The 25,406-nt window shown below is 53.2% G+C and overlaps 1 protein-coding gene across 1 annotated transcript; it reads right to left on the bottom strand.

Moving 5' to 3' along the window:
• Nucleotides 1-1,098: 1,098 nt before the first annotated feature.
• SDC1 (syndecan 1) lies at nucleotides 1,099-23,814 on the bottom strand. Its single transcript, XM_084791518.1, has 5 exons — nucleotides 23,437-23,814; nucleotides 5,173-5,254; nucleotides 3,853-4,343; nucleotides 3,285-3,411; nucleotides 1,099-3,079 (listed from the first exon to the last, which is right to left on the bottom strand). The coding sequence occupies exons 1-5, from the start codon at nucleotides 23,500-23,502 to the stop codon at nucleotides 2,910-2,912; spliced, it is 936 nt and encodes a 311-aa protein (XP_084647644.1). The 5' UTR covers nucleotides 23,503-23,814; the 3' UTR covers nucleotides 1,099-2,909.
• Between the last annotated feature and the right edge of the window lie 1,592 nt (nucleotides 23,815-25,406).

A 25,406-nucleotide genomic window follows, 5' to 3' on the forward strand; every position in this document is an offset into this window, starting at 1 on the left:
TGCTCATGTGTATGCATGTAAAGGTCAGAAGGCAGCTTTGCAGGAGTCTTCTCTCTCTCTCTCTCTCTCTCTCTCTCTCTCTCTCTCTCTCTCTCTCTCCTCTATGAGGGTCCTAGGATCGAACTCGGGTTGTCAGAGTTGATGGCAAGTGCCTTTTTACTTACTGAGCCATCTTGCTGGCCCCTTTTCATTGTTTTAGTTTTGAGACAGGGTTTCTCTGTGTAACCCTGGCTATCCTGGAACTCACTCTATAGACCAGGCTGACCTCGAACTCAGAGATCCTCTTGCCTCTGCCTCTAGAGTGCTGGAGTTAAAGGCGTGCACCACCACCACTTGGCTGCTGGCCCCTCTTTTTGCTTTTTGAGACAGGGTCTCTGTAAGTTGCCCAGGCTGACCTTGAACTCATTCTTCGACTCAGGTTGACCTTAAAATGTCAAGCTTCCTGCCTGAGCCTTTCAAGTTGTTGGGATTACAGGCATATGTGTCACCAGGCCCAGCAACTAATAATACTGCTTTTAGAGGATAAAGAACGGGAAGAGAGTGTTACCTGCTAAGTAGGCTGGAACCTCCAGACACTGCTGTGTCCACAGGCACAGTGGTCCTCCCGCTCTGTACCACCAAGGACATGTCAGGTGCCAGGGCTTGCCTGAACCCAGGGTCAAATGAAACTGAAGGGAGACACCTAGCAGCCTCTTAATCTGGGGAGGCTCTTTGGTACTTGCTGCTTTTTTTAACTTGCTAATCTTTTGCTGTCACTTCCCCCCCCCCCCAATATGCAGACCATACGTGTAGCTCTGACACATGAGGTTGTTTGCTTGCTAGTGAGTTCTTGAGGATTAAACAACAAGCAAACAGAACAGAAGTCAACTCTGAAATCCCGCCAAGTCAGCAGAGCCCATATGACCTCAGGGAAAGGAACCATCTAGAAGGCACACGTGCAAAGCTGGGAGTCCTGCCGTGGGGTCTGGGCAACGATACCAGAGATTGTTGTTATGTGGTACCAAGCCAGGACACAGGCCAGTTAGCCTCCCATTCCAAAACACCAGACAAAATAGGACATGACCAGACCAAGAAGAGACTCCACAAGGACGACCAAAGTGTCTGCTGTCCGAATGGACACGTACCGTTTATTGCAATTACATGGATGGGCCCAGCCTGAGGCTTGGGCAGTCTCATAAGCCCTCAGCTGAGTGCTGTCTCCGATCTGACCCCACCCCACCCCACCTCTACCCCACATCATAGCCAGCCATGTGTTCTGGCAACCAGTTCTGAGATGAAACACAGGGCACAGGTCTTTTGTCTAAGCTGAGCCACCAAGCAGCCTAACCAGCAGCTGGAACATCGTTGAGCTGAATAAGCAAGGAGTCCTCAGAAGTGTCCCAGTGAACAAGAGGGTGAAGGCTGCTCCAGGTATCTGCTCTGCAACAGCAGCATGACTCTAGTGACCCCAGGTAAGGATGTGCTAAGAGTCATGGCTACTTAAACCACTTAGGAGAGCAGACATCGGGTTCAGAACAACAAAAAAACCCCACAAAGGAATCAGAGGAATCCAGGGCCCAGGATCCTACCCCTCAGAGAACTGGAGGCACACAACCTTGAGTCAAGCTTCCCTGAGCTACCAGGGTTTGGGCAATGGCTGCCTATGTCTTTATTACCAGCCCAGAGAAGAAGCAAAGCCAGTAGAGTTCATAGGACTCCTTTATATTAAGTTTATTACATCTGCAAAAATCTACTGTACAGAACCCATTGGATTAAGTAGCGTTTTGCCAAAAGCAAAAGACTCTCACTCTTTGGGAAATATTTCTGACTCCAGCTTGGGACAGGGCCGCAGGAGCTGAAGGTGAACTTGCTTCTTGATGGAGGAGCCAGTGCCAGCCATACTCAAGATGTGTCTTGTCAACTTCCAGGAGAAAAGGGTGACCAGAGATGGCACCCAAGGTGGGGCCAACCCTTCCCCCCCAACTCTACAGTCATCTCCCCTCCATCCCCAGACTCTGACCTACGAGTCAGGTTCTCACACAGGCTCTTCCAATGCCACAGGTGGCCCAGGCTGTGAGTCCATGCACACAGGCATGACTGGTCAAGAGGTGGCTACCCCATGGCATCCTGGACTAGCCAGCCCACTTGTGGGCCACCAAAAATGGAGCATCATACAGATAGTCCATACCCTGTTGCACGCATGAGCGACAAACTCAGAGACAACACACAAACTAAGCCTACGTTTTGGCGTCCGGATTTGGTTCTTCTAGGTTAAAAACAAAAACAAAAACAAGAAGTCTTATTATTAACCCCGATGCTGTCTCCCGAGCGAGGAGAGGGAAGCGAGGTGAGCGACACCAGTCAACTGACTTGCCTTACCTCAGAAGTAAGGTCTACTGGGGCCCTGAACAGAGAAATTAGAGGAAACATGTGCAAAAACAAGTTGATATCTAAAGTAGACCTCCCCACAATGAGAAGTGAATTCCAAAGAGCCCTGGACTCCATCGCCCACCACAGCACGGCCAACCCTAGTGGTCTCTACGGGTAAGTGCTATGGCATGTCAGCCGAAGCCTCTCTCCTGTCCCCAGGATCCTCCAGCCACGACAGGCCATCTAGGTCCAGAGCAGTTGGGTCCCTTTCTGTCCAGAGCATTTGGAGAAACCAAGTCAGAAGAGTGGACATCAGGTGTGGCTGTGGTAGAAAGACCAGATGCAAGAAACCCTTTGCGCCCAAGCTTCTAGGCAGAAGTCAAAGTAGAAGACTGAATTTCCCAGCACACCCTGGGACCACTCGGGCAGGAACAACTGGAAGGGTCTGGGTACTGAGGAGACGGCACAGCGGTGGGGAGGCCAGGGCCTGAAGTTTTTCACAGAAGAGGCAAGTGGGAGCCTAGTGAGTGGCAGGGGTTGGGGGGAGAACCAGTCCCCCATCAGGCGTAGAACTCCTCCTGCTTGGTGGGTTTCTGGTAGGCACCGCCATTGGCTTGTTTGGGTTCCTCCAAGGAGTAGCTGCCTTCGTCCTTCTTCTTCATCCGGTACAGCATGAAAGCCACCAGGCACACAGCAAAGATGAGCCCCACCAGGCCTCCAGCAATGACACCTAGGGAGTGGACAGAAGGAGAAGGTGGCTCAGATCGGCAGTCTCTCCCCTGATGGACAGTGTAGGAAGTGGCCTGGGTGGGGCAGCCATCCTTAATTCCTTCCCCACCCCGTGGCTAAAGATGGCTGCCCCCCCTGCCCTGCCCCCCACAGGCTACTTCAGAGTCACAGCCTTTCTCCTCCTACTTACTTGAAAGAAGACTTACCTCCTAGTACTTCCTTCCTGTCCAGGAGACCCTGAGAAGCGCCTGTGGCTCCTTCATCCACTGGGGGCTGATTCCGCAGACCTGGCTCCACAGCTGTGTTCTCCCCAGATGTTTCAAAGGTAAAGTCCTACAGAAAAGCAGGTTGGGATCAGATCAGGCTGGAGTCATTAACCTAACAGCAACCTGTAGCATTGCCATATACTTCTGGGGGTTCCCCTGCCACGCCGCGTCGGACACACCCACCCTAAGCTGGCATCTGTCATGGAAGGCAATCACACTTGAGACCCTGGCTGGCCAAGGCACAAATGCCACACATACACACAAAAATTCCCATGAAGGCCTCAGACAGAAAATTCACCCTGGTATAAGTTTAGGTCACTAGCTCTTAAATAATGTCTAAGGAGTCTCCTACTGATCTTATAATCAGTCTGTTTAAGGCATGTGGAAGGTGGAACTCTGTTACCCCATCATTGTAGTGAGGACTACAATGTGTTGTACAGGACAAAAGACATCAGGTGGCTAGGTGCCAGGCACTAGTGGCCACTCAGGAAATACAAAGCCAACTCACCTGCTCCCCAGAGCCCTCCCCTGCGGGAAGCTGATTGGTAGCTCCATCTTCAGCAACCTCTTTGATGACAGAAGTACCTCCATCCTCTACACTTGGAGGCTGATGGTCAGGTTGGCCAGGTGCTGTGGGAGCCAAGGTCTCACGGAGGCCAGGTTGCACATCCCCGTCGGGAGAAGATGTGACAGGTGCCTGAGTTGTGGCAGCTCTGGCTGTTGAAACCCGCTGGGTGATGGGGAGCTGTGTGGTCTCCCTGGGCCTGGTGGTGGCCTCTTTTTCCTTTTCCTGAGAGGTGAAGCCAGTCTCCGTTTCTGCAACGAGCACTGGCTCTTCCTCCTCCGGCTTCTCTCCACCTCCCGCTGGAAGGACGGAGGTGAAAGCGGCCTCCGCATCCCTGGCGGTGGGCTCTGGAGCTGTGGGCATGGTTGTCAGGAGCCACACATCCTTCCAAGTGGAAGATGTCTGCCGCGACAAAGCGATATCTGGCAGAGAACCTGTAGGGTCAGAAGTTGGGGGGAGGAGGGGGTCAGGGCAGGGGAGATCTCCAGGTGTCAAGCCTGACGCATTCATGCTGTAAGGAGGCTGTAGCCTGGGCCCCCCCACGGTGACCTAGCCAAGGCTGAACTCATGTTGAAAAGTAGGCCAGAAAAGATGCCCTTTGCAGCTTCGCCTGCCTGGGAGCAGCCTGCTCGCTGAACTGTGAGAACGACCTCAGGAGTCTGGGAGGACCCTAGCCCCGAACCCACATCCATTCTACCCTCTTCCCCAAAGGCTCAGGCTCCGGAGAACACGTATCTGTATCTTATCCCTAGCTCCCAGCCCTCTGCTTTCATCTTCTTCCCACTGCTACTTCCCTTCCAGGCTCCCCCTTCTGCTGGGAGACCTCAGGCTAGCTGAGAGGCTAGCTGTACCTCAGGGACTTCTCTTCCCCAGAGAACCGGTATCTAGGGAAGGAGGTGAGGGTAAATCTATAGCCAGTGGGCTCCACTGTGCTACCTGCAGCTCCCAACAGTCTCTGGGTCAAAGTACTCCCCCATCTCACAGATGGAAATATCAAGGCCTGGTGGAGTCAGGCTCCTTCTCCAAGGGTTGGCTCTCGCGGCTGCCCATGGCCTCTTGGAGCCACTTCGCTTTGCTTCTGGGAGGGTTTCCCTCAAGCCAATGGTTTGATCTGGATACCATTCTTCCCTCTGGTACTGGCCCTGACTCCACTGGCTGAGAACAGGATGGGGGAGGAAGGGGGCTCACTAAAAGCTAGGTGATGGCCCGCTCACCACTCCGACCATGAGCTGTGGCCATCTCAGGGCTCTGGGTCAGCCTTACCTGTGCCTGAGCCAGAGAAGTTGTCAGAGTCATCCCCGGAGCCATCCTGGTCTTCAGGAGGCACATTTACGGGCACGATTTGCTGTGAAAAGATCAGAAGCGGGTGTGAGATGAGGCTTGGCCGATGCGCAGCATCCCTGGGTTCCTCTCTTAGCAGCTGAACGAGCTCAGCCAACCATCCCAGGTGCCACTGTAGAAAAGCATTGCACGTGGCTCCTAATTCGGAGAAGACCCTGCTCCTCCTCCTATCCCCAGCGTTGTAACAGCACTGCCTGGTGCCAGGTGGAGATGATGGGGCATGGTCCTACCCCCAGGGTGCTCTGTCTGGTCAGGAAGCCCAACCTGGGAACAGAAGCTGTGATCCCTCTTAAAGCCATCAATTGACACTACCCCGAGAATCAGGCTTTGGGGCCATCAGTGGGGAGCTTTTGCACCTTTCCCCCAAATAATCTGTACTTAGAAAATCAGTGTCCAGCTGAGCTAGACACTGGGGTACAGGAACAGAAGCCTCAAGTGTGAGAAGCAGGGCAAGGCCTGGCATGGCTGAGCTATCTGTGTTGAAGCAGCTCTGCCCACACAGGGTGGTCTCGGGCCTTGTCACAAGGACCGTTTTTCTCAGCCACAGGAAGGACCGTATCCTGGCCTTCTTAGTGAAGAAAGAAACAGGGCGCCCTTTGGGCTGGGGATAGTGGAAGCTAATTCGAAAAGGCGTCTGCACTAAGGAGGCTCCAGTGAATGGCCGGTAGGCCTGGGATGGGTTCTCCTTGGCAACAGCAGCTGCAGGAATGTGGCCCGCCTTGCCTGCTCCAGCTCCAAAGGGGCTGCAGGTGGTGGAGGGCAAATACAGTCCCCACAGGACTTGGGCAGGAGTGGAGCACCACCCCCAGTTAGGCAGGCTCGGGAAGGGGGCAGAGAGTCTGGCCCATGGCTGCCCCCCCCCAGCACTGGTTTCAGGACAGCAAGTGTAGGATGACCCAGGTAAGCCGGTGGGGGGGAGGGGAGATATGGGAGCCCCGCTCAGCAATAAGAGCAGCCCAAATAACACAGTTCAGTACAGACCATCTTACAAGGCCCCAGCACAGACCAGAACAAAGAATGAATTAAAAAAACAAAAACAAAACAAAAGCATAACAGCTAGGAGGAGTGGCGCATGCCTACAATCCTAACATTTAGGAGGCGGACGTAGAAGATTGCAGCAAATTTGAGGTCAGCCTCATCTTTATATGAGTTCTGGGCCATCCAGGGGTATGGAGAGACAGATTTTTATCTCAACAAGACAGAAAAAGAACTACATGGTTCAGCTAAGGGATCCAGAGGCCTCCTGACCTCTGTCATTTACCAACCAAATGCCCTTAGGGATGTCACTACAACTCTTACAGCCTCAGTTTCCCCACCTGTCAAATGGTGCCAGCACTAATATCTACACTACAAAACAGTCACAAAACTTCCTGTGCAAGTAAAAATAAATAAATACAGCATGGCAGGTAACAAGTGTCCATGCCTACTGTTCTAAGTAACGAGTGAGAGCCTCAACTTGTGACGAACGACTCTGGGATTCACTGGGGGGGGGGGGGGGAGGATACAATTAAGATGGAATTTCAACAGAATAGCAGGAGGGGGCCAGCTCACCGGCAGCCTCTACAAACCATCAGAGTGGCCCAGCCGAGGCTGAGCACCAAGGAAACAGGGTGACCTTGGCCCAGGAAGCCTGGCAGGACTGAGACACAGCCCTACTGGCCTCACTCGTCAGTGGAGCAGAGCAGGGAGAGTCAGGCACAAGACCCACGAGAGGAAACTGCTGCCGTGTAAGCACTCCCTGTTACAGGGCACATGCAGAAGCCGCAATGCCAGAAGTAACTGTGAACTTCCTTTAGAAGTACAAAGCAATAGCAAACTCTTCTCCCCTGGGACAAAGGTTTTGAGCCTAGACAGGCCCATCTTCAAGGACAGTTAGTTCCCTGGAGCTCAGCTCCAGAGAGCAGTTATAGCCCCATCATGGCCCAGACCCAGTAATGAGTATGTTCTCAACCTTCCTAATGCTGTGACACTTTAATACAGTTCCTCATGCTGTGGTGACCCCCAACCATAAAAGTATTTCTTACTGTTTCATAACCAACTTTGTTTGCCACTGTTGTGAATTGTAACGTAAATATCTAATATGTAGCCCAAAAGGGGTGGAGACCCACAGGTTGAGAAGTGTTGCAGTAGACACTCAACGTTCACTGTGGCCCACGCACGGGAACAGTTAGACCCCATCCCCTTACCATACACCAGGCCACATCCTGTACACACTGCCCCAGGGGATACCCCAGATTCCTGTGGTAGCCTTCCTTGTGGCTGCCACCCTCAGGGATGGAGAAAAGCCCCCCAAATCATAGTTTCCTCCCCATTCTGGGTCCCAACCTCCACCCTTTCCTAGCCCACTGACTCCCTCTCCGGGAGGGAAAGCTCAAGATGGTGTAGAGGTCCCAGATCCAACTAGACCAGCCCGAACCACATGTCAGGGATGCAGACTTTGTTCAACATGAGGTAGCTAAGGCTGAGAAAGGAACCCAGGCAAACACAGGGTAGCTAACATCTCTCCTCCATAGAGAAGTCCCAAAAGCCAGCAATTTCCCAAAAGGGAGGGCTTCTCTAAGAGCTAGATAAGGTTAGGTCTTCACAGAGAAGCAGTTTGTTCACCCGGCTTTGCTCAGCTTATCCCACTGTGATCTTGTTTACACAACAAGCTTCTACAGCAAACCTCCACAGAAACCAGCAGACCAGGCCCAGGGCGGGGATGTGGGGGGAGAGGCAACCCCCTCCTACACCCTAAGCCTCCAGCCTCTGCTAAAGGAAGAGAAGCAGCTCCCTGACTGCCCTACCCTCACTGTCAGCTGGGACCTTTCTGATAGTATCACACACACACACACACACACACACACACACACACGGGAGGGAAAGAAGTCTTCAGTTCCAGAGAGATCTGGGAGAAAGAATGAGTCTGTTCCAGAACCTTCCCAGGTCCTAGCTGACTGACTTCCTCCACATGCCTGTTGGGATACATGTACACAACACGGATACAGGAACACACACACACACACACACACACTCACACATACACACTTTTAAAAGAATATAGAAGAAACCTCACGGTAAGAAAAATTTTCACGGTCTGTGCTATTAAGCCCAGAGCCACTCAGCTCCCACTTACCGGAGCAGAGCCTGGAAGCTGGCTGACTTGAAAACCCAGAGTTAGAGGTTTGGCTACTTGGAAGGATCATGGAGGCAGATACATGGAGTGTGGACCCAGAGCGGAAGAAAAGACTAGTCAACACATGTCCTTCAGGCATCCCCTGGGCCTATATAGTAAGGACCCTGGAGAGACAGGGCCAAAGGCAGGGGTCCAGTCCAGGAGAAAGGAGGCAAAGGCCTCAGCCTTCCCTAGGGATGGAGATCATTTTCACCACTCATGCTGTTTCCTACACCTCCCCAACAGCTCCTCAGATCCTGCTGTTGATTAGCATCTCTGATGGGTGAGGAACAGTACTTTCCAGGGTGAAAGTACCTACCCAAGGCCATCAGCCAACAAGTGTCCCCACACTGAAGCACATCTTTTCTTCTCCACTCCCCAGGCCCAAGGACCACCACCTCAGGCTGAGCCCATCTGTTTCAAGCAAAATGGCTTCAGCTTCTTTCCATGGCTGTAGCACCAGGAAGCAAGATGTGTGCCTAGCAGCCCAGGTGGGTACCACCTGGTACCACACACTTGGATGGTACAGAAGGAACGGTATGGGTCAGGGCAGGGTATGGGAGGGAGTTCACCTCCAGCTGCAAGCCATTGCTGAAGGACGTGTTTGGAGCTGTGGGCAGAGGGCTGCCTGGGATGCTGAGAGGCAGCCTGGAGCCACTTCCTGCCAGCTCCCACACCCACACTGACTGGAAGGAAGGCCACCCTCTGTGGCAGGCACTGCAACCTGATGGAACCCTGTGTCCGGGCTGCCTGGGACTGAGGGGTGGTCTATATTCCAGCACTTTGTCATGTTATCCTGAGCATGAAGACACCTGGGCTGTGTCACAAATCATGGTACCAGGTGACGGCTCTAAGAGGTTCAGAGGTTACAGGCGTTTTAGAGAGAATGCCCATCTACAGCCACTGGGGTACAAAATCCTACAGCTTCCAATCAGCATCCTGAGACACGGCTGTGTCACCTGCTGTGCAACTTCAGTGACACCCAAATCACACAGCCCTGACTCCGCAGGACTGTATACTTTGAATTTTGAGGATAAAGCATACACCTCCAAGCCTGATGCCCCGAGTTCAGTCCAAAGGACACACATGGCAGGAGGAAATAGACTTCGCCGAGTTGTCATGTACACACACACGTACACACACACACACACACACACACACACACACACACACACACACACACACGTACACAAAATAATGTATAATAAAAGAGAAAATTTTAAGATCACAGAATTTTGATATTAAATGGATCCCTTAACTGCAAAAATCTGGACTCATCGCCTGGGGACTTGAAGGTATAGACAAGCTAAGAAATAGGCTTGTCATGACCCTAACAGAACTCCAGCAATGTCTAGCGCCCCACTCCAGGGGCTTCAGGAAGGAGAAACCTCACAGGCTGGGCTATAAAGAACTCCAGTAGAGGATAAGACAATTCAGAAGTCACTAATTGGGCAGTGATGGGATGTCACTTCTACGAGTGGGAGAGAGGGACAGAACTACAGCTTGTCTGCGGCTGCCTGGTGCCATAACAGAATCCTCCACCACCACCCCCAAAGCTTCTATGGGTGGGAGCCAAGTCATTGAATCAACAAGTCCCATTAGTCACAACATCCAGTGACAAAGACCTGCTGTTATCCAAGGAGCTGGGTCACAGCTGTTCCCAAGCAGCCTCGATCCCAGCTAATCAGGGGAACCGCCACACTTGTCATATGGTCTCAGTCCACTCAACATGCTACACTGGGTAGTGCAGGGATACATGCCCCCCACCCCACAGTCATAGCAGGATAAACACCCCAGGGCGATTCACACAGGTACACAGTATGCAAGAGATCTACCCGCCCCCCCAAGTCCAGTGTCTTGGTCAGACCTGTGGATGTAAGAGCTATGGGCTATTCCTCTCCTTCCTAGAATCCACAACTCTGGGGTACTGAGCTACAGAACTAACTCTTGGTTTCACACCTCCCTCTGTACAACCAGACACGTGGCCTGAGAATAGCACCCAAACTCCCACCTACACCCAGGGACCCCCCCAAGAACTGTCACAAGGTCAAATGGCCCTCCCTCCTCAGAAGCTAAACTCTGAAAGCAGCCACCTGATGAGGAAAGGTTCCACTCAGAGGGGCCGTGGCCAGGAGTTGGGGAAGGCAAGAATTCAATTCCCTAACTGAATCCTGTGTTCAAAGACAAAGCACCGGGTAGCACAGGAGCTCTGTAAGGCAGCCAGGAGCAAAGCGACCTGGGAAGGCTCTTAGATAGTCCTTACTTTGATGCCTTCACTCTTAGCAGACAAACACCATGGTAGCAGGAGGGTCTGCCTCACCAAGGAGCTGAGGGCAACATCCAGTCTTCCAAAGGCCCTTAAACCCACCAAGAGAAGCAAGAACCTCCTTCCCGCCAGGGTTCACCAGGTACAACCTTATTTCCCCAAGTAGTTGGCTTCCCAGCCCAGCAGCACCTTCTTCACACTAGCTGCCCCACAGTGTAACCTTACAGCCATCAGGAGGACAGTGACAATACTGAGCTATCCCAGGGGGCCCCAGAGGCAGGGGTGGCTGTGTTACAAGGTCCCTGTGTGTCTCCAGGCGCTAAAACCTACTCCTATCCTGGTAGACCTCAGCTGGTTTCTTGGTGCCACAGTCTGGGGTCTTGACCACTCTCCTCCCCACAGTCATCTTTTCCTCTAGTCCTCCCTGGAATGCTGGGAGCATGTAACAATAGGGTGGACTGACCCAAAGCTTCTCCAAAGGGGCCCTGGGGGACAGTACCAGATCAAGTGCAAATATTCCTATGCTGGGTGTCTGGGCAGCTCCCTGTGTGTCTCTGTACTCATCTCGCTGGTGAGAAATGAAGGGGCCTGATTGGATAATCCTGAGTTCCCTTATGGCTGTCACAGGTCAGCCTGGACAGTGTGTGATGACAGGAAACCAGAGATTTCATGCTGGGGTGGTGGCACCCAACCCCTTATGTCTCTCCCAGGGAACTGAGAAACTACAGGGAGGCCTCAAGACCCAGGAACCCTCTCCTGGAGCCACCTCCAGGAGGGAGGGCCCCCATTGGTGCCTTCAGTCACCACCCACATTTCCCACTGACAGGTACCACGATTTATCAGCTTTCTGTCTCTCTACCAAGGAGCAAGCTGGGACCTGCAGAGAAGGTGACTGGTGACCCAGCAGGGAGTAGGGAGTGAATGAGGGACCCAACCCAGGGCGGGGCCAAGGGGAGGACTGGCAGGTAATGCGGAGTGTTAGTTAGCTGCCTAGCTGAGGAGCACAGGACCCCAAAGCACCTCCAAGGCCTAGAACCCGAGCAGCACTTCCACTGGGAGGAACAATTTCCCAGAATCCCCTGGGAGCACACACATCATCCACATTCCAGCCCCAGCAATCCCCGTTGCGGCTCCACACTGGCTCCTCAGTCCCTGTGTGTCATGGGGTAAGTATGGCTCTAGTGACCCCTTTTTTGTCAGCATTCCCCTTTAGAATAACATCAGTTGGCAACCCAAGGTCAGTGCTGTCTCCCAGACCCGGCCCTCCCCCCACCCGCTCCCACCATCCCTCCAATCGGTCAGTCAGTGTCACTTGAGTACCCTGATGCCCACACCTCCCTGAGGGGCTCGCACCTGCCCTGCAACCCACATGCCAGGACTAGTCTCTGAGCAGGCTCAGCTGAGAGCTGGGTGTGGAGTGGGACTGGAAGACCAGTTCCTCTGCAGCTCCCACCTGTCAGGAGGACCCAGCCAGGACAGGCAGGGTGAGATTTCAGGTAGTGTGGAGCAAGGGCACCTGGCCCAGGCCCAGCCAGCTTCTTACTAGGCACTTGCTCCTGGAGGGAGCCAGGCAGGACCTATTGCCCGAGACTTGCCAGCCACCTCTCTTCAAGCCCTTTGGCCCTGACCAGCTGGATGTGCCAAGCGAAAATGTGAAGACCCGATATAGTGAAAAGATGACTTATAATTCGGACCGGGTTTGGAACAAGCCTTACTTGGGCTACTACTCTGTAGGAATACGACAGAATGAAAGCCAAGAGGGCTCCCAGGGCCCAGCCTACAGCTTTGTACACCACATGTTCTCTGGCTCGGGGAGGTGGGGCAGGCTGACACCCCATCAAGGGGCAACCAGACACAGTGGCCGAAGCAAAGGGCAGCAGATCATAAGCATGATATCCAACAGTGGCAGTCGGTGGAGGGCAGGGACGCTGAGCCCCGTGATTTAATGTCATCTCTCTCCGCTTTCAAAGAGCATTATGGCCCAGGTGGCTGCCGAAGATGTCTAGAATCAAAGTGTCTCTGGGTAGCAGCCCATGTAGATGGAAGGGCTAGACAGGCATTCCCACACTGTCCCTACCCCACCCCTATCATGCTGACCGCTGACCCCAAGCTATCCTAAAGAGAAGCATAGTGCCTCAGTTTCCCTTGGGTACATCTTGCTGGTCAGGGCCAAGGGACTTGAAGAGAGATGGCTGACGAGTCTGACAGTCCTGTCTGGAGCAGTGTAGGAACCCCACCACTCTTGCTTCTGGGATGTAAACTCCTAGTCTGCCAGCACCCCAAAAACTGCTACCTAGCTGATTATAGACTCAGCAGGGTTTGGGGGGGGAGCCCAACACCTGTGGCACATAGAATTTCCATGGCCATTCTGCCCCTGAACTGGCTAAATAAAGAATCTTCAAGTTTCAAAGAAACTGCAGCTTTCAACACACCTGCACCAGCCAGAGCCCCAGCTGGGAGGTTGGGGACAGAGCTCCAACTCTAACCATCAAATCTCTTCTTCATGTCCCTGCAGTTGTGCAATACCCTCTTGAAAATTAAAATGCCTGTGGGAGGGGCTAAGGGACACTAGTCATTCACATGACAGCATAAACCAGCTTCCTATGGGGGAGGGGCTGATTCTGGAACTGGGGCACTACAGTCGGGTAGGGGCTGCAACTGATGGGAAAATATTATAAAACAGAGACTAGAAGATACAAAGAGGAAATTTCCTTAACCTCTGTCAGAGTGCAGGTGACAGTAACACCACACCCAGGACACACACTAAATTTCCTCTTTCCCCTTGAGCTACCAGATGCCTGTTCTTCTTGAAAAGGCACCGAGGCTACTGGGAAGCAAACAGGAGGCAGAGCATGCTGGGAGTGGTCCTGTGGCAGGGTAGGCTAGCCTGAGGTGTAGGACTCTCTGGGAGGAGCCTGGATTTGAAAAGGTGGAGTTTTCTCAGCCCACACAGGAACAAAACAGCTTAGGCCCTTTCACTGACTTCTCACAGCCTCAATAAACTGCAGGCTTGCATAACGCCACAGCCTTTGTAATTGACACAGAGGTGGCTAGAAGGGAATTTGGGGGCAGGCCCAGCAGTGGGTGGGAGAACCTAAGCACTCAACCCTGGCCCGTAGGGGCACATGAAACACAGAAGCAAATCTAGACCTTAGGAAACCAGCCTTCCCAGCCACTACTTCTTGAGTAATGTGCCAGGTACCAGTCTGGGCACTTTCCCTGTATTAGCTAACTTATCTTTAAAATCACTTTTCAGAGCTGTATCCATCTTGCAAATGTAGAAATTGAGGTAAAGGGGACAGTCACTTGTTTAAGGGCACATAGCCATCAAAGTGAAGAGAGGCCAGGCAGGTTTGCTTTGCCAGACCCCAGTCACCATCCCAATGCAGCCCAGAGCTCGCACTCCACACAGGCACTGGGTGGGCTTAGGGCAGGGGCCCACACCCCCCTTGCACCCTTGCCCAGCCTTTTAGAGTTGCTCCCTCTCAGGGTTAGTGAGAAGTTCCAGGCACAGGCCACAGCTCTCTGTTCTCCTGAGCCCTCACTCCAGGTGCCCGGTAGTTGTCTGGTCTGCCCTGACTTCCTCCCCATTTGCCAGCCCCGCCCACACAGCTCAGGCTCAGTGGACATGTCTGGTCTGCCAGGAAAGGCTTGGATTTCTGAGGAAGGACAAAAGCCATGTTTGCAGACCCTGTGACATCATGACTAGTCCGTACCCTCCTGCTCAGGAGCAGCCACTGGGAGTGCTGCACACTGCAGGCCATGCTCAGTACCCCTGTAGACTTGCTCCAGGCAAGAAGAGAAAGAACCCCAGCCAGTTCACTAATCTTTTCAAGAGGCCTTCTAGGTAGGATATGAGGAACCCCATTTCACAGCTGAGGAAACTGAGGTGTAGAGGGAAAAGAGTCATGTGTAAAAATCACATAGGAACTGGTAAAGCGAGGATGTGGTCCAGGTAGGCCAGATTCTACACCATATTTCACTCTAGCACAACCTGGGCTTAGATCAGGCAAGGTGAAATAGCTGGCTAATAAGCTAGGAATCCCTTACTCAAGCCCTGAAGATTGGAGTTAGCTTGGACTCCCAAAGGCAGGCAGATTCAGACCTCTATGGAAAGACAGGTGGCTGGCTGGTGAGTCCAGTGTATACTCAGCCTGTCCTGGTCTCAGATTCTCCAATGGAGCCCTCAGGATCATTTCTAGGAATCTACAATCCGGGCCTGTGTCCTCCTGGGGATGAGGGAACAGAAGGAACACTGTGCCTACGTGGAACGGCCTTCAGAATGCCTTTGGGGCAAGGATAGGGAGGTAGGACAGAACCTAGAGACCACACAACCCACAGACTTGAGCCTACAGGCCGGAAGCAAGGGCTCCGTCCCTCCTCGGCATGCCATTCAGGGAGAGCTGTGATCCTAACACTGCACCACACCCCCTTGGCTTTCTCTGGGAGAAGCTGGGATGACGTCAACCTCTACAACGGTCTCGGTGGCTCCTTAGACACTCTACAGCCTGGGGCCCTACAAGCCCAAACTTGACCCCCATATCCACCTAGAACTCTCTTAGAAGGGACCTCTGAAGCCTGCAAGTTTCTGGGTCAGCAGGGAGGCCGAGAGCTGCTGCAAAGAGTATCAGAGTTAATGTCACTCTCTGTTCCTCAAACACAGTCAAGTCCCTAACCAGTGAAGCCCCAGGGATATCCTTAGCCACTACTGGTACGGCATCCTAAGGCCAGCACATGCTAGGTGCCACAGACAGATACTAGCTCCCCTAGGTCCCCCCAAGAACCCCTATCCTAGGGAGGGGTGATCGCACTCTATCCACTCACCCGGTCTAACATCCGCATCCTGTGTTCTCAGCCTGCCAGACCTGGGTCCCCTCTCACCTGGCCAGGCCCATGGTGATAGGTGGGCAGACCCAAGCATCAGGCCAAGGCTATTGCCCTGACAAGAGAAAGATGGTGTGCCAGAAGAGGGCCTCTGTGGCCATAGAAAGAGCTAGGATAGACCCAAGTGTGGATAGACCCTCCCTGTCATTGTACTGGAAGCGTTCTCTCACCGTCCTTGGAGATAGGGGTGCCCAGGAGACAGTGGTGCCCAGCCCTCTTCTACTTTCTGATACTTCCACCTGTAAGACCTTTCCAAGCACTTACAATACCCAGAAAGCCTGTAAGCATAGAAGAGCACTTTGCAGTCCAGCCTCCTGACTGGCTCCTATGGTCTTGCAGAATCTGAGATAAAGCCCTCCAGCTGGCCGGGAAGACACAGGCAGGGGCTGGATGGTGACTGCCCTTCACAGTTAGTGTATCTCCTAAGCCAGAGCTTAGTAGGCCTACTCCGTGGATAGGCACTCTCCCTTGGTGCATTTCCTGCACCCCAGCAGGTGGCTCTAGGCAGGTTGGTACATTAAGGCAGACTCTCCCCTGGGACAGCAGAAACACCCACAAGTCCCACGACACAGCCAGGACAGGTCATAAACACCTGAAGTCATGAACTCCCCTTTACCTCTCAGCCCCCAAGGCCTGTCTTGTCGCACTGCCCTGCCCCACCTCATGCAGTGGGCGCCAGTGGGTCAAGGTGGATTGGGTGAGTCTCCCGGGAAGACTCATGGGGCCTGGCATCATGACTCAGCTGATGAGCACAGTGATAAACACGCCCACTTGCCCACTGCCCCAACCTGCCCGGCACAGCTTTCATTTGTACTGATGAGCGGACCTTGGGGAGGGTGCCAGGATGCCTGGGTGTGGGTGCAGAGAACATCACCTGGCCTCCACCCCCAGCCTGACCTTGCCCAGAGGCCTCATCTACCCTGGTTCCCACAATGAATGCCAAGGGCACTGCTCTGAAAACCTACCTCACCTCCACCTCCTGAGTGGTCTATCCTGAGCCACCTGGAGCTGCTGAGTCCCCAGAAGGAATAAAGACAGAGCAAAAGAAGCTCAGGAAGCCCGGCAGGATCACCTTTACCCATCCCAGGACAAGGTCTCTCTGCCAGCACACAACTCTTAGAAATGGAGGCACTTAGCCAGGCCAGCGGGGGTACACATCTTTAATCCCAACACTCAGGAAGGAGGCAGAGGCAGGTGGATCTCTGTGAGTTTGAGGCCAGCTTGGTCTATAGAGTGAGTCCCAGGACAGCCGAGGATACACAGAGAAATCCTGTCCAGAAATTCTCTCCCTCAAAAAAAAAAAAAAAGAAAGAAAGAAAGAAAGAAAGAAAGAAAGAAAAGAAAAGAAAAGAAGGCCCTTGAGAAGATTTCACAGGCCCAGAGGGTCAACTACATACCTGGGCCACAAGGAGTCAAGGACAAAGCTAGGACAAGGAAGGAATACTTTCTGCATGAGCCTAAGCAAAGAGCATGAAACCTGAAGTTAAGGGGAAGGCACCCAGAAAGGGAGGGAGTTGCAAACAAGAGGTGACCATGTTTCCCAAATGTTACCACTGCTCAGAACTGAAAGGAAGCCTGACAGGGCGAGCGAGAACACAAGCACTACGAAGGCTGGAAACCAGCATGGCCACGGCTCCTGAGCATGCCTGTGTGCCTAAGTGCACACGGCTGCAGGCCTCAGGTGAGTCACTGGGCAGAACTTTCCCCAGGGCTCCCTATGTAATTAAGCAGCCCACGAAGCCATAAACACCAGGAGATGGGGAGACCCTTGAAAGGCTCTGAGTGGAGCCACCTTTGGAAGCCTGAATCCCAGAGTCAGCAGGAAAGATCCCTGGGCAAATCTAAAGGAAGAGCGAGTGTACCATCACCACCACCATTGCCGCCACTACCGCACCCGCCTGTCAATGGTCCAGTCTTCCTATTGAGTTCCCCTGGGTCCTGCTAAACTTGCCTCCACTTGCAGCCCTCACCAGACCTCCTAACTCTCCAAACACACAGTACATGCCAGGCGGCAGGATGCCCCTCCTCCAATACCCACCCCTTGTCAGGACTTCCCCAGCCTCGACAAAGGGAAGTAAGGTGGGAAGCAGACAGCAGTATCCTAGACCGGAAGAGCTAGCCACCCCAGAGGGCTGTGCAGGAGCCTCCAGTGTCCATCTGGAGTTGAAATGGCACTAAATTCAGGCTCTCACTCAGGGGACCTAGGGCCTACAGTCTGCACCTGAAGCTACCTGCTTATGGTAAAAGACAAACAGATGCCCATGCACTTCTGGCACTTGTCAGGGCACCCCTGTCACACTCAACTGAAAGTTCTAAAATGTGCATCTCCTCCTAAAACCCAGTCTCTCAGGAAATAGCCAATAGGGATATGACACCATGCTGACTCTGCTCCAAGGCACAAGGCCCTGGAGATGAAAATACTTTCTACAGACTTCCTGCTCCAATCTCTTTCCTCTTCACACACTAAGGAATTTTCAAACCCAACCCTTCAAAACAAGGGGATGAAAAAAATAAAAAAGGCAATTAGGAGACAGTATGTTCTGTGTGCTTTGGGACTTGAAATAATTTCATGTCCAAAACATTCCCCTAGCACACTCTGGCCCTGGAAAGAGCCATAGGGGGGCGCAACATGGGAGCCAGGAGTCTGGGGTCCCAAGCTACCCACTTACGGCCACGATGCCCACCTACCAGGTGGGCATCTATCAAATCTCTAAGTGTATGCCCCAAGCTCAAGATAAAAGACAGCATAAGCTGGGCACTGCCTGGGGAAGGCAAGAAGGCACTGCCCAAGCCAGATTCCTCTGCAACCAGCAGCTTGTGAGCTTCGTGTAGCCCCAGGTGCACACTGCCCACCAGCAGGACCCCACTGCTATCTCCTGAGATCAGCTTTCTATGAAAAGCTCTTGCCTGGACCCAAGCAATCATCAGGTACACACAGCCAAGGCCTGGGGTGTTGCCCAATCCTCAGAGTTTGCCCAAAGGCACAGTGTAGGCCACAGCCCAGCCAAACACCCCCTCCACGCAAAATGCTCACAACCAGGAATGTCCAAGCAAGATCTGCAATCAAAACACCAGGCAGGGCCTCTCGGGGTTCACCCAGAACCCTTGTGGAAGTGTTCTTGGGGGTTGTAGACATTTGCCAGATCTACAGTGTACGCACACCATACATATATACATAAGCACATGTGAGCATGGAAGCAAGTATACACGTGCAAGCACACACGCGCGCACACACACACATACCCCAAAAGGCCTGTTTCTGACATTTTCTTCTCTGTGTAGAAGCTGGCCTCTGGAAGCTCTTTCTTCCTCACTCAAAAAGTGAGGCAATGATCTAATTTATCATAAAGACTTAGGAGAAAAGACTAAGGAGGAGTCTAAGAAAAGTACCAAGCACTCAGTAACAGGCAGTCGATAAAAGGTGACTGTAGCTATTATCAACAGCTAACTCCTCCCCGCCCCCCGGCACTTCCATTACCCAGCACTTTCACACCATCTCTTATTAAATGAATACGCCAATGACAGAATGAGGGCAGAAAGAACAGGTTATGTACAGTGATGTCTGTTCTACAGATAAGGACAAGACTTGGACATAAGCGAGTCATTTGAAATTACATAGTAAATTAATGGTAAAGTTGAACTTCAGCTCGGGGCTCTGGGGCTCTACCTGATCCCATGGTTACTGAGCTGTCAAACAGTATGGGTGCTAGCTTAGGTAGAACGGGCACTGAAACGTACACTGAAGAAATGGAGAATGGACCAAAGCCAAGAGCCATAGTCAAAGATAAAGTCCAGTCACATATGGTGGCTCATGTCTGTAATTTCAGCAATTTGGAAGTCGAGGCAGGAGAGTTGCTAAGAATTCAAGGCCAGGCTAGGCTACAGAGTGAGAATCTGTCCCAAAACAAAAAAAACAAAGGCCTTTGCTCATCAGTATAGTGACCTGACCTTGTTAATCGAAGGTGGCTGGTGCTGATAGAATGACCGCAGACCTGGGGCTCATGGGCATGTGTGCTTATTGGGATTGTGTGCATCTCTTCACAGAGGGAATTCTCTAGGTCCTTTGCCTGGCCAATGCCTCTTCATCTCTCTAGGTCCAGGACAGTAGGGTTGTCCATTCTACATCCTCCCAACCCCACAACCGCACACTGCAGTGGTCTCAACGGCGATCCCTACAGGACATCAAACACACATAGCCTGAGAGTTACCCAAAGGTGAGACCTTTGATTTTTGTTTTGTTTTGTTGTTTTCTTTAAAAAAAAAAAAAACAAAAAACAAGAATTATAACCAATCTGATTTGTTTTTTAGGCTGCTAAAGAAAATAAATTGGAATTGAACAGAAAAGCTGCTATGCCCAGGCACACCTGGGTCACTCTGGCTCCTAGAGACTGAAAAGGAAGAGTTCAGAATTCAAACTGCCAGGCACTGGGACACAGGCTCTTCAGAGACACCCAGAACCAGGAGACTGCTTGACCAGGCACCACCCAGGGAGGAAGGCCCATTATCAGGAGGGACTATAGACACCTAGTATTTCATCGTTGAGGATAATGGGAAGGAAATAAGGGTCCCAGAATCCTGCTCAAAATAAATCTAACTTTGTAAAATCGGGACATAGTGACACAAAACTTTAAAGCCAGCACTTAAAATCAGAGGCAGATGGATCTCTGTGAGTTCAAGGCCAGCTTGGTCTACATAGTGAGTTCCAGGGCAGCCATTGCTACATAATACAGAGACTCTGTCTCAAAACAAAAAACAAAAAAACAAACAAATAAAAAATCAAAATAAGGATACTTTGTAAGGAGGAGACTTTTAACTCACTTAAAAAAAAAAAGTCTGGCTACCACGATGATACAGTCTCAAAGGACTTCAAGAATCCAAAGTTCTAGGGGGAGCAGGCGGAACACCAGACTCAGGGTAGGGACAGGAATTGGGACTAGGACATTTAGAAAGTACTGCCAAAACCAAGCTTTCCCATCATTCTTTCCAGGCCGGTCTCCCCACCAATGCGTGTTAATGAGATTTTACTGGGGCCCATCAAGAGTCACAGGTAGGCTACAACCAGCTCCACCCTCCCAGGGGAGCTGAAGCCAGCAGTGACATCATCTCCAAAGTCGGGCCCATGACTCCCCCACTCCCTCCCACTTTGCCAGACCTCAGGGGAAGTGTCTCTACTAGTCCAAATAATTAAGGAAAGGGAGAGGAAAGAAAGAAAGAAAGAAAGAAAAAGCAAATAACTATTCCAGAGTGACTTTTTTTTTCTTCTCTAAATAGGAGAAACAAAAGAGCGCAGGACACACACACTGAGGGACACCTTAGACAAACCTGTCTCAGTCTCTGGGGAGAGGTTCCTAGCAGCCTCCCATCTCAGCAACCTCCCCTTGCCCATTCAAAGGCAGGCACCCAATAGTCACTCCCTAGCTGACTGCTCCCCAGGGGTGTGCTGACCTGCTTCCCACAGGAGCTTAGGGAGCCCTCAAAAGGGGACCAGATCTCTGGCAACTTGTGGGGTATCTGCTCCCACTTTAAGCAAACACCAACTGTGTCCATTCATCAGGAATCGAGGAAGCTCTGAAAATGCCCTCACTCTTACTCACCCCCTTTTAAACAAACGTGGATTTTTGCTGAAAGAGAGAAAACAAACCGAACTTTATTTAAAAAAAAAAAAAAAAAAGGAATAAGCAAAAAGAACACCTTTGCTTCCAAGTGGGAGTCTGGTCCCAAAGCTCAGACAGTGACTTGGGAACTCAGCCCAACTTCTTCCTTCAGGAAGCCTTCCCAGGACTATAGGTCCTACCATTGGGACAATTCTGCTTCCTAGGCCTTGTGTCTCCTTAGAGGGTCCAACTTCCCAGGCCACAAAGGCCTCCTGGTGTAGTGCCTGCTCCTTAGCCGGCACACAGGAAATACCAGGAAACACAGTCCATAGAGCCTTGCTACCTCCAATTGCCTTCTCAGTGTTAATAATGGGTACTCGAGGGGCCTAGCTCACCGGGATATCTGTCTCACCAAAGAAAGCAGAAAAGCCACCTCTCCAGGTCTTGTCTGGAAAGAAATGCAGAACCTCGGGTCTACTGCCCCAGTGAGGCCTCCCGTGGGGCCTGAAGAGTGAGTGGAGCCGGAGGTAATGCCAGGCGGGTCAGGGAGGCATGCCAAGTGGCTCCACTTTCTTCTCCACAGTGGTAACTATGATTCCAGGCATAATCTGAGTCCCACAGAAACCACAACGCTCAAGAGCAATTTTTTGGACCTTAAAGCTAGGAGTGCACCGGAGACTCAGTTCGGAAACCCTATCCCTCCCTGAGAACCCTGATTCGGCACCCCACAGAACCCCAACTCATAGACAATTCAAGAATGGAGGCCCTCTCTTGGGACTCCAGAGTGATGGAGAGCACAAGGCACCTGGGAAGCAGCAAAGACAATGCCCATTAGCAGCGACTGGAAACGTATCCAGGTGCCACTTTTTATGTGCACGACCTGGGTAGCTACCAGCGCTCAGCTCGCCTTCCCTGTGCACGTGTCTGCCTTTGCCAGGACTATCGAAGTTAAGCGAACCAGATGTGGCGGTGGGAGACTGCCACTTCCGGAAGGGATAAAGCCTAGGGCTCTGCACCTCGCCTCTGCCTCCCAGGGGATGGCCAAGTAGGTCAGTGGAAAGGACCCCTGGGACTCCACATCGGGTGCGGGGGCTAGGGGCGTGGACACCCGGAGGGCAGCGCTGACACCTGGCGGCGGCCCAGGACCCGGCCCACGTCAAGGGCTGGCGCTGCGGGGCGGTTCCCAGGGAAGGGTTACAGGGGCCGAGAACAAAGCGCCCCCGTTGGGGAAGGCGGGCTAGTGGACGGGGGCTGGGGCGGGAGAGCACTTTCTGGGGACCCTCGACCAGCTCTTTGTCGGCCAAGTCGCTCACTAGAGAGACCGACCCCCGCCAAAGGTGGATGGCTGCATCCTACCCAGAGGCCTCCCCCTAACCAGTCCCCAGCTTCACGTTCGTCCCTCTTTCCCCGCGGCCCTACTGGGCGGGCCAAGGGACCCGCCTTCCCTGCGCGCGGCTTCAGCACAAAGCCGAGTCGGGGGAGGGGAAGGGCCGTACCGGGGTCCACTCGCGGGGAGGGTCCCCCGCGCGGGCCATGCGGAGGAGGCCCTCCGAAGGGCAGCACAACTTCAGCGACCCCAAAGTTGGGTTCTTAGGGTCTTTAGCGTTGTGAAGCCAACTTCCCGAAATCTCCCTCTGCCAGCTCGGCCCGGCTCACCTGGGACAGCCAGAGAAAAACCCAAGGACCCCGCGCCACCATCCTGTGTCCCACGCACAGCACTGATTCTGTGCTTCTAGCTACCCGCATGTCCGCCCCCTCCCGCTCCCGCGCCGGCTCCTCTGCGCCCAAACTTGTCCCGGTGCAAAGGGCCGGGCGCTCCGGATCCGCGGCGCTGCGGGCGCAGCCTGCGGTCTGGTTTGAATTAGGACTATGGAAAGGGCGTTGTGGCCATGGCCACTGCATCCCGCAGGGTCACTGGCGGAGGCCAGGCCGCTGAGGTGGCCAGCAAGGCGGCGACCCGAGAGAGCGACTCTCGGAGCCGCCGAAGGCCGGAGCACTCAGACCCATGTGGAGTCATTTTACTTAATTGAGCGCGGGGAACCAATGGAGGTTCCACTCTGAGGGACTCCGGGACCACGAGCTGTGAGACCCACATGGCATCCACGGACCGTGGAAGGAATTGGGACAAGTCCTCGTTTAAGGGCTCACCATTCCTAGATCCGCCAGGCAGCGCGGGAAGAAGTCGCCGCTCCCCTCCCCCTCCACGTGCCGCCGCCTGCATATGGCATCGGCGGGTGGCGAGTCCCAGCTTCCCGCCGTCTTCCAACCCTGCCCCGGGCCACACTCACCGGGAGGGCAGGCTGCAGGCGCAGCGCCAGCGCGCAGAGCCAGAGCCAAAGCGCCGCGCGCCTCATGCTGCCCAGACCGGCGGCGGGAGCTCGGCGGGCTGCACCGGTCGGAGTTGCGGGTTGCGCGGAGCTCCGGGCCGGCTGTGCTGATTGCGCTGCGCTTTGCTATGCCGGGCGCCTGCCCAGCGCGCTGCTGTCCCGGCTGCAGGTTCCGCCGGCTGAAGTCAGCTCCCGACTGCCAGATTCCTTCTTCTGCGCCAGGCTCTGTCTGCTCTAGCCCGCACCTCTCCCGCCGAGCTCCGCCTTATAATAAACCCACAGGCTCTTTGCCGTTGCAGAAACTAGCCGCCCACCCCCGGCTCAGCGGGCCTGGGTAGCCCCAACCCCACCCTTCGGGCCCCGCCCTCTGGACTGCCCCGCCCCTTGGAGCGCCCCACCCCCGGGGATCCAGCCACACCCCCTTCCACGCCTCCTTGGATCGAAGCCCACCCAACTTCTCTGCTCCAGCGGGTCTGAAGCCCGCCTTCCTCCCCTGAGCACTGGTGCGGGCAATCTGTGATTCCCGCATCGCATCTTCGTTGATACGTGCTTGATGGAGACCCAGGTGCACCGGGCCTGGTCCCGAGTCTCGGAGGCGCTGCCTTGGAGAAGGGCGATTGTTGGTTCTCCAAGCTTGAGGCTGCAGCGCCCTCTGGGAGAGCACGCCTAGAGCCCTCCAGGTGAGCAAGATTTTGAGGCGCACCTCGGAGCCCCACAGCGAGGATGCTTTATATAAACTAAGGGACAGATTATGGTTCCTACCTCCCACCGGCTGAGGACGGAGCCCCTGGAGTCTTGAGGCACTTGTTCTTCCCCGTAAATTTCTGGAAACTCCGGGCCTTTAAAGACAACAGCACTATCTGCAAGAGCTGGCTTTTTGTTGTTGTTGTTGTTGTTGTTGTTGTTGTTGTTGTTGTTGTTGTTTTTAATTTTTGCTGTCTTTCTTAAGAGACAAAGCCCTCTGTCTTCCTAGGCCAAGACCAAAGAAAACAATAAATGGCCTCTTTGTTTTCAGGTGACCTCAGGCATAGCCATCAGGGAAGCTCCTGTTGAGTTCCTGCTCTTTAATGATTCTCTCTTTAGGGCTTGGACCTCACGGTCTCCAACACCCTTCAAACACGCCAGTCCAAAAAAAAAAAAAAAAAAAAAAATGCACAGAGAGCCTGCGGGTGTGGCAAACGGCAGTGAGAGCAAAGGGGAAGAACCAGCCCTGTCTTGCCCGCAATCTGTAGATGGTGCCAAAGACCTTTGCACCTGAAAGGCAGAGGCCAAAGACAGCATCTTCTTCATCCTTGTTCCTTGGACAGAGATCAAGGCCCACCTTGGTCAGCCTGGACTGAAGCTGGATCTGACCTCGAGTGTAGAGTCTATACTACGGAGCCCACCTGCTGGGAGCTCAGCAGCCTCCTTTACTCACCCCCCCCCCACACACACAACACACGCCAGCTACCCATCACCCAGAGTTTCATAGGGAAACTCTCCCTTTTGGGGGGGGGGGGTCTCACCTATCCTAGGTTTATCTACAGGCTACAGATCCTTGGCGGGTCTTGGTAAGGAGCGCTCAGTGGCAAGGCTCAGGGAGGCTTAGGACCTAATGTCCCTCCTACAGAGTGGCTCCAGGGCCTCAAGTCTGTTCTTCAGTGCTTTGAGCCCAATATATGGAGGAAAAATAGGAGACATTGGTATCTTACCTTCCTGTCCTCTCAAAATAGGAAGGAAGAAAAAAAAAAAAGGGAACAGGGAGGGACTGGTGGGGGCGTTTTCATGTTTTAAACATGGCCAGTTTGATGTTTCCTTCAAATTGAGTAAATTTAGTCCATATCAGTGAGGCTGTTTAGAGGCAGACAAGGAAGAGGGCTCTTACAGGGTGACCCCAAGAAAGGCACATACACAGAGGAAGGAGCCGATGGTCCTGCCGCTCTTAGAGCCAC

Source organism: Acomys minous, assembly GCF_964271855.1.
Source record: "Acomys minous genome assembly, chromosome: 8".
In the NCBI taxonomy this organism is placed as follows: domain Eukaryota; kingdom Metazoa; phylum Chordata; class Mammalia; order Rodentia; family Muridae; genus Acomys; species Acomys minous.

Excerpts from the sequence above, each read along its gene's own strand:
- SDC1 (XM_084791518.1), bottom strand. The coding sequence starts at position 23,502 with ATGAGGCGCGCGGCGCTTTGGCTCTGGCTCTGCGCGCTGGCGCTGCGC. Across the intron at positions 5,255-23,436 it reads GCCTGCAGCCTGCCCTCCCG|CAAATCGTGCCCGTAAATGT; the intron begins GTGAGTGTGGCC and ends ATCTTTTCACAG. Across the intron at positions 4,344-5,172 it reads CTTCTCTGGCTCAGGCACAG|GTTCTCTGCCAGATATCGCT; the intron begins GTAAGGCTGACC and ends CTGACCCTACAG.